This window comes from Melanerpes formicivorus, unplaced genomic scaffold (assembly GCF_026170545.1).
Source record: "Melanerpes formicivorus ecotype bairdi unplaced genomic scaffold, bMelFor1.0.p_v2 SCAF_47, whole genome shotgun sequence".
Lineage (NCBI taxonomy): Eukaryota > Metazoa > Chordata > Aves > Piciformes > Picidae > Melanerpes > Melanerpes formicivorus.
Genome location: NW_027142399.1, coordinates 3,283,132 through 3,295,170, shown reverse-complemented (window position 1 = coordinate 3,295,170; position 12,039 = coordinate 3,283,132). Strand labels below are relative to the sequence as shown.

General features: G+C 51.6%; 1 protein-coding gene across 4 annotated transcripts in view; it reads left to right on the top strand.

The window, feature by feature from the left end:
- APLP2 (amyloid beta precursor like protein 2) overlaps nucleotides 1-12,039 on the top strand; it is a 75,130-nt gene that overhangs the window by 39,789 nt on the left and 23,302 nt on the right. For 3 of the 4 annotated variants that reach the window (XM_068160024.1, XM_068160025.1, XM_068160023.1), the window contains exons 4-7: nucleotides 3,762-3,874; nucleotides 8,120-8,295; nucleotides 8,821-9,032; nucleotides 10,673-10,840. In XM_068160024.1, coding sequence (XP_068016125.1) covers nucleotides 3,762-3,874; nucleotides 8,120-8,295; nucleotides 8,821-9,032; nucleotides 10,673-10,840 — 669 coding nt within the window. The remainder of the gene's footprint in view (nucleotides 1-3,761; nucleotides 3,875-8,119; nucleotides 8,296-8,820; nucleotides 9,033-10,672; nucleotides 10,841-12,039) is intronic. The other variant, XM_068160026.1, reaches the window with a different exon arrangement.

Here is a 12,039-nt window from a genome sequence, read left to right as displayed (position 1 = left end):
AAACTTGGAAGGCTATTGTATCTGAGCAGCACAAAGAAATTGGGGTTTAATGCTCTGATCCTATTTTTGTGGAGCTTTAATATTTTGTTGCCTTGGAGACTTAACTGCTCAGTGTGCTCAGGCTTCCTGCTCCGGGCTTGGCAAGAGATCTCTATTCTCTTTCCCTGCCTATATTTAAACTCTGCTGTGTTAAAGAGGCCCTGCTCCTTGCAGCTGTATCCCTTGTCCTCACTTTGAACTGGGGAAAGGGTATGAGAGAAACCACGATGGATTTCATGGTGCTTTCCAGCATCCATCCACCCCCTTGAATCAGGCAGCGTGTTGAGCTTGTTTACCTTGTGCCCTTTGACCTGTCAGTTGTGCCTGGCACTGTGCTGCCCTGTGTGTGTTCTTAGTAGGAAGCTTAGTCTCAGCTGCCTGAGTCTCTTTTCACTGGAAAAGACTTACTTTGTAAGAAAGGTGCTGCAGTCTTGGAGGCTGACATGCAGGAAGCATCCAAGGGCAACCATTTTCCATCATCCACTACCTGAAGGAGGCTACAAGGAAGCTGGGGAAGGACATTTTACAAGGACTTGTACTGATAGGTCAAGGGGCAATGGATTGGAGCTTGAGGAGGGGGAATTTGGGCTGGAGATCAGGGAGAAATTCTTTCCAGTGAGAGTGGGGAGCCACTGGAACAGGTTGCCCAGGGAGGTTGTGGATGTCCCCTCCCTGGAGGTGTTGAGGCCAGGTTGGGTGAGGCCTTGAGCAGCCTGGGCTAGTGGAAGGTGTCCCTGCCCATGGTAGGGTGTTGGAACTGGATATCCTGAAGATAGATATCTTGATATCTTTCAAATTCAAACCATTCTGTGACTCCATGCCTCAGGTCAGCACTGGGTTTGAGGGAGGAGAACACAGCCAATGTGCAGGGCTGCCTGGATGCTGTGGCTGCTCCCCTCCTGTGTTCAGCACCCTGCGCTCAACGGTCCTAAAGCACCTGACAAATTAAAGCTGGGGTGGACACGGCCTGGGAAAAAGATCCAGCTCTTTCTAGAGGTGGAAATTCAGGTTTGAGAAGCAACCAAACCCAGGTGATTATGCTGAGAACTCCTAATGGAAAGGAGGATGAAAGCAAGATCCCTGGCTGTGTGAGGCCTCATCTCTTGTGGCAATAATCCTCCCCCAAGCTCCCCCCGCTGAAGACTAAGCTGCTCTTAGTGACACTGCCCTGGAGTTTGATAGGCATTAAACTGGTAAAATATTTAATTAGTGTCTTTCACAGTGTTCTTGACTTGTTCAGCCCAGCCTGCAAGGCAGCTTTGGTTTGCAGACCTGAGCTGCAAGTCAGTCTGTGAAACACCTTCCTCTTCTCTTTTAGCAGCCCACAAATGGTTGGTTGTAAATGGGTGAGGTGTCTCTGGGCTGTCTGTCACTTCTGGGTGGTGCTCAAACTGGGCTTTTGTTCTTGTGCCTTCCTTGCTACACTAATGCACAGACTATCTTGAGGCAGCATCTTGCTGTCTCCTACCATGTTTAACCTCCTCCTGCCTTCCTCCCCCCTGCCACCTCTGAAAGCTCTTTTGTATTTCCAAGGTGAAGAGTGGAGGAGAGGGGAGGACCCCATTAGCACTCTCAATCAGCTGTGAAAACAAGGTCACAGTAGGATGGTGGGAGCAGGGCTGAGCCTGCTGAGGTGCTGACAGCTCTGGCTAGGCTGTTAGGTGGCACTGCTCTGAGCTGCAAAGGGAGAGGATTTTGCTCTTCTGATGGTGGCCATGAATGGGGAAGGTGGTGCTTACTGTGGAGCCTGTACAGGGTTTCTAGTTCCTAGGTGAGTGCAGAAAACTTTCCATGTGCCTTACATGAGGGTGCTAGGGCTCAGTGCTTTTCAAAGGAGCTGTTTAATGGCTGGATTGTGTTACTGATTATTGGATCAGCTTGAGTCTCCCACCTTTGGTCCCCCAAACCATCTCCTCGGTTTTAAAGCTTGGTCAGTTTTAGCTTTCTGATCAGAAGCCTTTATTCACAGATTGATAGAATGGTTTGGGTTGGAAGGGACCTTCAAGATCATCTAGTTCCAACCCCTTTACAGTGAGGGTGGTGAGATACTGGCACAGGTTGGCCAGGGAGGTTGTGGATGCCTCCTCCCTGGAGGTGCTCAATGCTAGGTTGGATGAGGCCTTGAGCAGCCTGGGCTGGTCAGAGGCGTCCCTGCCCATGGCAGGGGGTTGGAACTTCAAGCTTGATCTTCAAGATCCCTTTGAACCCAAACCATTCTATGAATTTGTGATGACTAAGAGCCTGTAGACCAGACTGATTTTGTCTTTCTCTCTCTCTCCTCTCCTCCTCCCCTCTTCCTCAAAAGCAGAAGTCTGGTTTTAAGATTGTGCCAGAGCTTCATCACGTTGGTGAGGCTGTGCTTATCTGAGGGCTGGAATGCAGTGCATTTGCTGACTAGGTTCTACTCTCTGCTTTTGGCCTCAACAGGTTTTCATTTCCCAGCCCTTTTTGGTTTGGGTAAGACTGTTCCAGGTCAGGGAATGTGCTGCAGTTGATCCTGAATTCAACCAGCTGGAAGCCAAACAAATCCAAACCAAACCAAAGCAGACTTGCTCAGATGCCCAGCTACTGCAGACACAGATAACACTCATGGCACATAAAAATGTCCAGGCTCTTAGAGGAGCAAACCAGCTGGAAGCAGCTCTGGTATGATGCAGTTTGTTCAGAGAGTGGTGATTAAGTGCTTTGAAGACTTCCATATGCAGATGGAACCTGAAAAGATTGTGTGAAATCTCAGCAGTCAATCCTGTCTGCTCCATCAACAGCTGTTTGTTAGCTTGCTCTGTCAGCTTTGCCTTAGGGCTCACACAATGCTTCAGTGACCAGCCTCTGCTCCTGGCTTTACCTTGGAACCTCTGAGTCTGTTTTTCTGTCAGGCTGCAGAGAGAGAGCTGCTGCTCTGCCTTGTCCGTGTTGAGATTCACAGGTTGCACTGGGTTGGCAGGGACCTTCAGAGGTCATCTTGTCTCTTCCAGCCTGCTTGCTTCTGTGATTCTGTAACCCTCCTCAAGGCAGCAGGGACACCTCCAACTGGCTCAGGCTGCCCAGGGCCACATTAAGGTCTGATCTTGAATGTCTCCAGGGATGTGGCCTCACCCACATCCCTGTGCAACCTGTTCCAGTATTTCACCACTCTTGTCGTGCAGAATTTCCTGCTGATGTCCAGCCTCCCCTGCTCCACTTTCAAACCATTGTCCTCTCATTCCAAGCCCTTGTCAAAAGTCCCTCCCCAGCCCTCATGTAGCCCCCTTCAGGTACTGGAAGGCTGCTCTAAGGTCCCCCTAGAGCCTTCTGTTCTCCAGGCTGAACAGCCCCAATTCTTTCACCCTGTCTCTGTAGCAGGGCTGCTTCAGCCCTCTGATCATCTTTGTGGCCTTTTCTGGACCTCCTCTATCAGGTCCATGTGCTTCTGGTGCTGGGGGCTCCTGAGCTGGATACCAGCACCCCCAAGCCCTTTTCTGCAGGGCTACTCTCAAATCTCCTCATCCCCCAGCCTGCATTGATGCTGAGGATTGCCCTGACCCCCTTGCACTTAGCCACACTGAGCCTCATGAGAGTCTCCTCACCCCACCTCTCTGTCTAGGTGCCTCTGGATGGCAAACCTGTGAAGCACAGCAAGGCTTTGAAGCACAAAGTGACCTCTGGGGGGGTTCTGCTGCTGGCTCTGCTTTCTGCTGGGTGTTGGCCACGTGTGTGACCCGTGGATGCCTCTTGTTTTTCAGTGGGTGAGTTTGTAAGCGACGTGCTGCTGGTGCCCGAGAAGTGCCGCTTCTTCCACAAGGAGAGGATGGACGTCTGTGAGAGCCACCAGCACTGGCACACAGTGGCCAAAGAGGTAACAGACCTGCAAGATTTACCCATACTACTATGGACCAATACATTAAGGGTGCCTACCAGGAGGATGGAGACTCCCTTCTCACAAGGAGTCCCATGGAAAAGGCAAGGGGTGATGGGGACAAGCTCCTGCTGGGGAGATTCCAGCTGGACTCCAGAAGACAATTTCTCCCCATGAGGACAGTCAGACATTGGAATCGTCTCCCAAGGGAAGCAGGGGAGTCCCCTACATTGGACAGTTTGAAGCTTCAGCTTGCCAGGGTGCTGGGCCAGCTCATTTCCACTCCACCGTCACCTAGACAGGTTGGAGCAGATGATCCTTGGGGTCCCTTCCAACCTGGCACTCTGGGATTCTTGTTCCACTTGGATGCTTGTGGCATTGGAGCTAGAACAGGGTTTATTTCTGGGGTCTGTCCTTCCCATGTTGCAGCCTGTGGGCTGGGGCAGAGTAATAAAAATAAGAAGTATTTTCTTTCACTCCTGTCCTGCTTAGAGCTACAACAGAGATAATTCTCTTCAGGGATTTTCTTTCTCAGCTAAGTCCCTTCTAAATAACTGCACTCAAAGGACTGCATAACTGAAAACCTGTCCTGGATAGCTTGCCCAAGATCACAGCAGAGGAACTGAAACCAGGGCTTTCAGGCTCTACTTTCAGCAATAGCTCATCCTTCTTTCCAGGCTAGAGTAGAGTAGAGTAGACCAGGTTGGAAAAGACCTCAAAGATCGAGTCCAACCTATCACCCAACACCATCTAATCAACTAAACCATGGCACCAAGCACCCCATCCAGTCTCCTCCTAAACACCTCCAGTGATGGTGACTCCACCACCTCCCTGGGCAGCACATCCCAATGGCCAATCTCTCTCTCTATGAAGAATTTCTTCCTAACATTCAGTCTAAACCTCCCCTGGTGAAGCTTGAGACTGTGTCCTCTTGTTCTGGTGCTGCTTGCCTGGGATTAGAGATCAACCCCCTCCTGGCTACAACCTCCCTTCAGGGAGTTGGAGAGAGCAAGAAGGTCTCCCCTGAGCCTCCTCTTCTCCAGGCTAAGCAACCCCAGCTCCCTGAGCCTCTCCTTGTAGGGCTGTGCTACAAACCCCTCCCCACCTTTGTTGCCCTTCTCTGGACACCTTCCAGCAAGTCAACATCTTTCCTAAACTGAGGAGCCCAGAACAGGACACAGGACTCAAGGTGTGGCCTAACCAATGCAGTGTACAGGGGGAGAATGTCCTCCCTGCCCCTGCTGGCCACACTGTTCCTGATGCAGGCCAGGATGCCATTGGCAGAGAGCTCCAGTGGCCTTAGGATGCTTAGGATCCTGTGTGCTCTGCTCTGGGTGACCCTGCTCTGGCTGGGGGGTTGGACTGGATGACCTTTTGAGGTCTCTTCCAGCCCCTAACATTCTGTGATGCTTCCTCTTTCTTTTCTTGCCCATTTTGCTGTCATGTACCTGCTGCTGCTGGGGATTTGGCTGGGAGTGCTTGCCTGGGGGCAGTCTGAGTTTCACTGTGCCTGATTAGTGGAGGTTTTACATAAGAGATGGATTATCTTCTCAGACTAAATCTAGCCTCTGAGAGGGTTTTTTGTGGTGGTTGTTTGGTGGGGTTGGGTGGGTTTTGTGTTTGGTTTTGTTTGTTAATCTGACTAGCAAAAATACTGCAGATTCTCTGTGCACACATCCTTTGAACTGGAGGTAATGAAAAGAAGAGGGTGAGGAAATGTCCCTGTTCTCCATGTTGTAGGGGCAGCAGCAGAGTGGTTAGTTGTGATGCTGCTGGCAAAGGTTAAGGCTGCACTGCTTGAACTCCCTGTCCCTTTAACATCCCAGCAGCCAAAACTAAAGCAAGCAGTGCTAGAGCAATGCTAGGGCCACAAGGATGATCAGAGGGCTGGAGCACCTCTCCTATGGGGACAGGCTGAGACAGTTGGAGGTGTGCAGCCTGGAGAAGAGAAGGCTCCAGGGAGACTTTAGAGCAGCATTTTAGTATCCCAAGGGGACTGCAGGAAGGCTGGGGAGGGACTGTTTGGAAGGGCTTGGAGTGATAGCACAAGGGGCAATGGGGTGAAGCTGGAGAAGGGGAGATTTGGGTTGGACATCAGGAGGAAGCTCTTCATAATGAGAATGGTGAGATCCTGGAACAGGTTGCCCAGGGATGTGGTTGAGACATTCAAGATCAGCCTTGCTGTGGCCCTGGGCAACCTGATCCTGTTGGGGGTGTCCCTGCTGCCTGCAGGGGGGTTGGACAAGGTGACCTTTGAGGGTCCCTTGAACCTGATGCAATTCTGTGAATCACCTCTTGATTGAGGAGAAAGCTCTTTGTGCCTATCAAATCTAAAATTCACTTGCATTCAGCCTAGTTGGAAGCCTTCCCCAGGAGCCTCTGGAACAAAGCAAAGCACACAAGGGTTCTGATACACATAATAAAGCCTTTCTCCCTTCATCCTTTTCTGGGGCACCCTAAAGCCCCTCAGCTCCTCAGCTGAGGAGAAGTGTGTAGACATAAAGTCTAATCACAGTTTGCATTTGGCCATTTCTTGGGCTATCTGATTGATTTTGTATCTGCAGCACGTGAGAATAAGCTCCACACAAAGGCCATTTGCTCACCTACTCACTCTCTCCAATGTAAAGTTCAATAGATAAAGTTCCATGGAATGGCCAGCCCAGAAAAGCAAACAGTTCTGCCTCTCTCAAGTGCTCTCTCCCTTGAGCTGGCACCAAATGTCTGGGTATTCACCCTGACCATAGCCTGGCTGACAAAGCAGCAGTTGTTAGGAGCCAGGTTGAGATGTGCATACCAGGAAGCACTGCATGGCTCTGAATCTGGGGTGCTTCAGCCTGGAGAAAAGGGAGAGATCTTAGAGCAGCTTTCCAGTACCTGAAGGGGCTGCAAGAAAGCTGAAGAGGGACTTTTGACAAGGGCTTGTAGTGCTAAGATCACAGTATCACAGTATAGCCAAGGGTGGGAGAGACCTCAAGGATCATTGAGTCCAACCTGGCACCGCAGACCCCATGACTAAACCATGGCACCAAGTGCCACATCCAGTCCCCTCTTGAACACCTCCAGGGATGGGGACTCCACCACCTCCCTGGGCAGCACATTCCAATGGCTAACAACTCTCTCAGGGAAGAACTTTCTCCTCACCTCCAGCCTACACTTCCCCTGGCACAGCTTGAGACTGTGTCCTCTTGTTCTGGTGCTGGTTGTCTGGGAGAAGAGCCCAACCCCCACCTGGCTACAACCTCCCTTCAGGGAGTTGTAGAGGGCAATGAGGTCTCCCCTGAGCCTCCTCCTCTCCAGGCTAAGCAACCCCAGCTCCCTCAGCCTCTCCTCACAGGGCTGTGCTCCAGACCTCTCCCCAGCCTTGTTGCCCTTCTCTGGACACCTTCAAGTGTTTTGATGTCCTTCTTGACCTGAGGAGCCCAGAACTGGATACAGGACTTAAGGTGTGGCCTAAGCAGTGCTGAGCACAGGGCACAATGACCTCCCTGCTCCTGCTGGGCACACTATTCCTAATGCAGGCCAGGATGCCCTTGGCCTTCTTGGCCACCTGGGCACACTGCTGGCTCATATTCAGGCAGCTGTTGATCAGCACCCCCAAGTCCTTCTCTATTTGGGAGCTCTCAGCCACTCTGACCCCAGCCTGCAGCTCTGCATGCAATGAGAAGGGATGGATTGAAGCTGGAAGAGGGGAGATGCAGACTGAAGATTAGGAATAAATTCTTTACAGGGAGGGTGGTGAGACACTAGTGAACAGCTTGCCCCAGGGAGGTTGTGGATGCCCCCTCTCTGGAGGGGTTCAAAGCCAGGCTGGATGAGGCCTTGAGCAACCTGGGCTGGTGGAAGTTGTGCCCTGGCAGGGGGGCTGGAACTGGATGATCTGGAAGGTCCTTTCCAACCCAAACCATTCTGTGAATCTAGGAATGTGTTGAAGCTGCACCTCTCAAACCCATTTCCCTTTGTTCAGACATAGGTGCTGTGCTGCTCTTGGCTTTTTGCTATAACATTTTAGACCACTGGTCTACCCAGGGAGCTTGTGGAGCCTCCTTCTCTTGAGAGCCTCCTTCTCTTGAGAGCTTTCAGGCCCCAGCTGGGTGTGATCCTGGGTGCCTCTGCTGGTGATCTCCAGAGGTGTCCACTCCTGCTGCCATCCTACTGGGATTTTTGGGATCTAGGATAAACAAAATTCAGCTTTATCCAGAGGCAAGAGCAGGATGTTAACCTGCCACCCCTGGGCTCCTCTTCCAGGCCTGCCTGACAGAAGGGATGATCCTGCACAGCTATGGCATGCTGCTGCCCTGTGGAGTAGACCAGTTCCATGGGACAGAATACGTGTGCTGCCCTCAGACAAAGGTGGTGGATCAGGCTCTGTCCAAAGAGGAAGAGGATGAAGATGAGGATGAAGACTATGACCTTTATAAAAGGTAGGACACTGGCATAGGTGTTAAGAGCTCTGTATGTGAATATTTCACACAGCAGCTCCCTGGTGGTGAGCACTGGGAGGGGAATTTCTGTGCTTTGGAGTCTCCCAAGGGGATGTCCTCAGCCTGTAAAGAGCCTTGCAGAGAGGGACAAATGACTTTGCAGTGCTCCTGTTACTGGAGGAGCTAAACAGCCCCTTCTTTTCACCCTTAGCTGTCCATGAGGGCTGTGATTGCTACAGTAGGTACCTCCCCCAGATATGGCAGGTTTGTACTAAGCAGCTGCTGAAAGCAAGACAGAGAACCCCCACGGAGCCCTGCCTGCAGCAGCAGGTGTGTTTGTGTTTGCCATGAGGGCAGTCCTGTTGATGGGCTGGTGATTAGTTGCTGTGTTTATTTTCCCCACCTTTCATGTTCCTAGAGCAGCAGCAGCAGAAGAGAATCATTCTGCAGGGACAGGAAAGGTTGGCTGCAAAGTGCTCAGCCTTAGCATACCCCTCCCCCCCCAACTCAACTCTCTCCTTTCAGTGAGTTCCCCACAGAGGCAGGTGTAGAAGACTTCACAGGAACAGCTGTGGAGGAGGATGAAGATGAGGAAGATGAGGGTGAAGAGGAGGAGGAGGACGTGGTGGAAGACTATTATGACAGCTACAAAGTGGATGATTACAATGAAGAGACCCCCACAGAGCCTAGCAACGACAAGGCTGCTGCTGAGAAGGAAGTCAGCAGTGACATGAAATGTAAGCCCATTTCTAGCCTCTTGCTCCCTTCAGGGTGTTCCTGGTGGCTGGCACTTGGGGCTGGGGGGAGGTTTGATCGAGTCCATAAATGCCACTTGGAAGTTTTATTTGCCAGCTGAGTTAGCAAACAGAGGCAAGCTGATGGTGCTTGTGTTTCAAGTGTTGAACTCTCTGGAGCATTTGCCATCTGCTTGCAGATGAGCAGCAGTTCTGCTGGCACCAAGCCCAGTGCTGGCACCTTGAAGGAGCACCTCCACGAAGGTACCACCGTGGAGGTGCAGCCTGGAGGCCAAACCCCATATCTGCACAGGCTGAGGCTGGAAAACCTTAGAGGCACTTGGGGTGTGCTAGGAGTTTACAGCCCTACTTTGGGATGATTTGATGTTTCAGAGCAGCTTATGGAAAGGAAGCTGAAAGTGGTGAGCCTTCCTCTGCAGAGGTGGCATTTCAGGGTGAGGGAGACACTTAGTCCTGCCTTAACCTCTGCATAAACCCTCCTCTGTTGTGAGAGCCAGCCAGCCAACACAACTGGCCCACTTTTATTCCATGAGGAATAAATCCTGAGTGCAGTAGTAATAAATACTACACTTGTGGTAGCCTTTAAGTGGTAGGTGCCACTGCAGAGGGCATCTGCTGCCTGTGTGGTGCCTCAGCGTTCGCTGAGGTCCTGGACTTCGCGTGTGGAAGTGTCTGCAGAGGAAGGAGGAGGGGAGAGGGAATGAAATTCAATTAGCTACAGCTCACTGAATCATTGCCAGCAGTTCTTGCATCTTTTTGGGAAAATGCCAGCATGCTGCAGATAATTTTACTTGCTGAAACAGGGCTGAGCTCGTGCGTGTAGAGGACTGGCAGGGATCCGCAGGGTGAAACGGAGTTGGAGCAAGCTGGTGGGGATGTCTGTTGTGGAGGTGTGCAGGGTTTGGTTTGCCCCAGAGGAGCTCAAAGAGTTGCTAACTTACAGACTCTCTGTTCTCTTGCCTCAAAATAACCCAGCTGCTTGTGTTGCCTGCTTACTGAAGCAGCCCACATGCCCTGGCTACCTGAGCATCGATTTTTAGTGCCTGAGGTGTTTCACACCTTAAAAGCCCTGCAGCAGAGATTGCCGTGGCCATTGTGTTTCTTTCTGCTTAGCCTGCCTTTTCCACTTGCTCTTCTGCCTCACCTTTAGGATGTGAGCTGTCTCTCCAGACAGAGTGCAGTGGAACAGCACATCTTGGACTGCTTGAAGCAGCCCTAATGGTTTTTTCTTTCCATCCTGTTGGTTTTATACACTTGGAGGCACAGCCACTGGGACAGCCGGTGCGTAACGCTGTGGCAGCAGCAAAACAGATCCTTGCTCCTGCAGCTTTTAGCTAAGGAGAAACCACTCTTACAGATGAGAGCTCCACGTTGGGACAGCTGCTTGGGCAGGCACCTCTCTGAACAGAGCACCAGCAAGCCTTGTGGTGAAGGTTTCAGCAATGTTAACTCCTCCCCCCAGCAGCGACAGAAGCCATCTGGTGGGGGAGGCAGCGGTGCCGAAAGGCCGGTGCTGGCGTGCCCTGGAGGAAGGGGTGAATGGGTGCCACCGGCAGGTTGTGTAAGTCGCTGGGCGAGGCCTGTGCTCCTCACTAGCTGATGTTCTAACCGTCTCCACACAGCTGTCTGCTCCCAGGAGGCGATGACAGGGCCCTGCCGGGCTGTGATGCCTCGTTGGTACTTCGATGCTAACAAGAGAAAGTGCATTCGCTTTATATATGGAGGCTGCGGAGGCAACAGGAACAATTTTGAGTCAGAGGAGTATTGTATGGCTGTGTGTAAAAAGATGAGTAAGTCCTGCCTCCCACTTGGCCCTTGTTGAGCTAGCCTCTGTCTGTCTGGCGTTTGGTGTCTCCTCCTCCTTGCCTAGGTCAAGAGAGGATCCGTCTGTAGCTCCTCCTCTCGGGTCCGGTGTCCGCAGCAGCTCTGTCTGTCCTCTCGCAGCAGTCTCCTCTTGTCTCCGCTTCTCTAGGTCTTCAGGCTGAACTTTCCTTGGGAAAGTGGCTCTTGGCATTCACTGTCTGTGCTCACCATTGGCTTGCAGCTCTTGCTAAGGGCTTAGTTGTCCTCTTCAGAGACCTGCAGCAGGGGCCAGGGGCTGTCTCTAAGCTCTTGTGAAAACGCATGCTTTGCCTAACTGGTTTGTTTTACCCCAGACAGGAGGAAGGAAGCACTCGCTTCCCACTTGTGTTACCATCCTTATGTTTGACCACTTGGACCTTTGGTCTACTTTGGTGAAAAGTAGGAGGTGTTTTCTTGATGCTGTGCTTTGGAAAACTAACAGAGAAATGGTCCAGAACCCAGATTTCAAGCCTAGAAGCGCTGAAAGCCAGGTTGGACAGGGCCTCCAGCAGCCTGGAGGTGTCCCTGCCTGTGGCAGGGGGGTTGGAGTGAGATGATACATTAAGGTTCCTTAGAACCCAAACCATTCTGTGAATGTGCTGACTCCACACCCTTCAGATCCATTGCCCTTTGCTCTCCCTTGGGTGCTGTGTTGCTGTTCAGCTTGTTGCCACACCAGGTAGATCTTTGGCCTCCCCAGAGAGGCTGTGGAGTCTCCTTTTTGGGGGAGAGTTCACACCCTCCTGGGTGCCACGCTGCATGTCCCTGCCCATGGCAGGGGGGGTTGCAACTGGGTGATTTTTTTTTTCCTTAAAGGTCCCTTGCAACCTGAAGCACCTGTGACTGTGTGATTTCCCCCTTCTCAGCTCAGTCTGAAAGATGAACAATGCCTCAAGCCCTGCATTTTTGAGAGCTTGAGGTATTTCTTGGCACCGTTTCCGACTGGCTTTTACGGCAGATGATGAAACTACTCCCCCCAAAAAACCACCCCCAACCCCAACAACATTTTAACCTCCTTATTAATCTTATTGTTGAACTCCAGCACTTCCACTTCAGCTACCAGTAAAGCCTTTCTGAAAGGCTTTTTTTGTGTTATCTGGGGCTTGGCAGTCAGACTATAGAGCCATAATCCTGTTTACAAAATGGG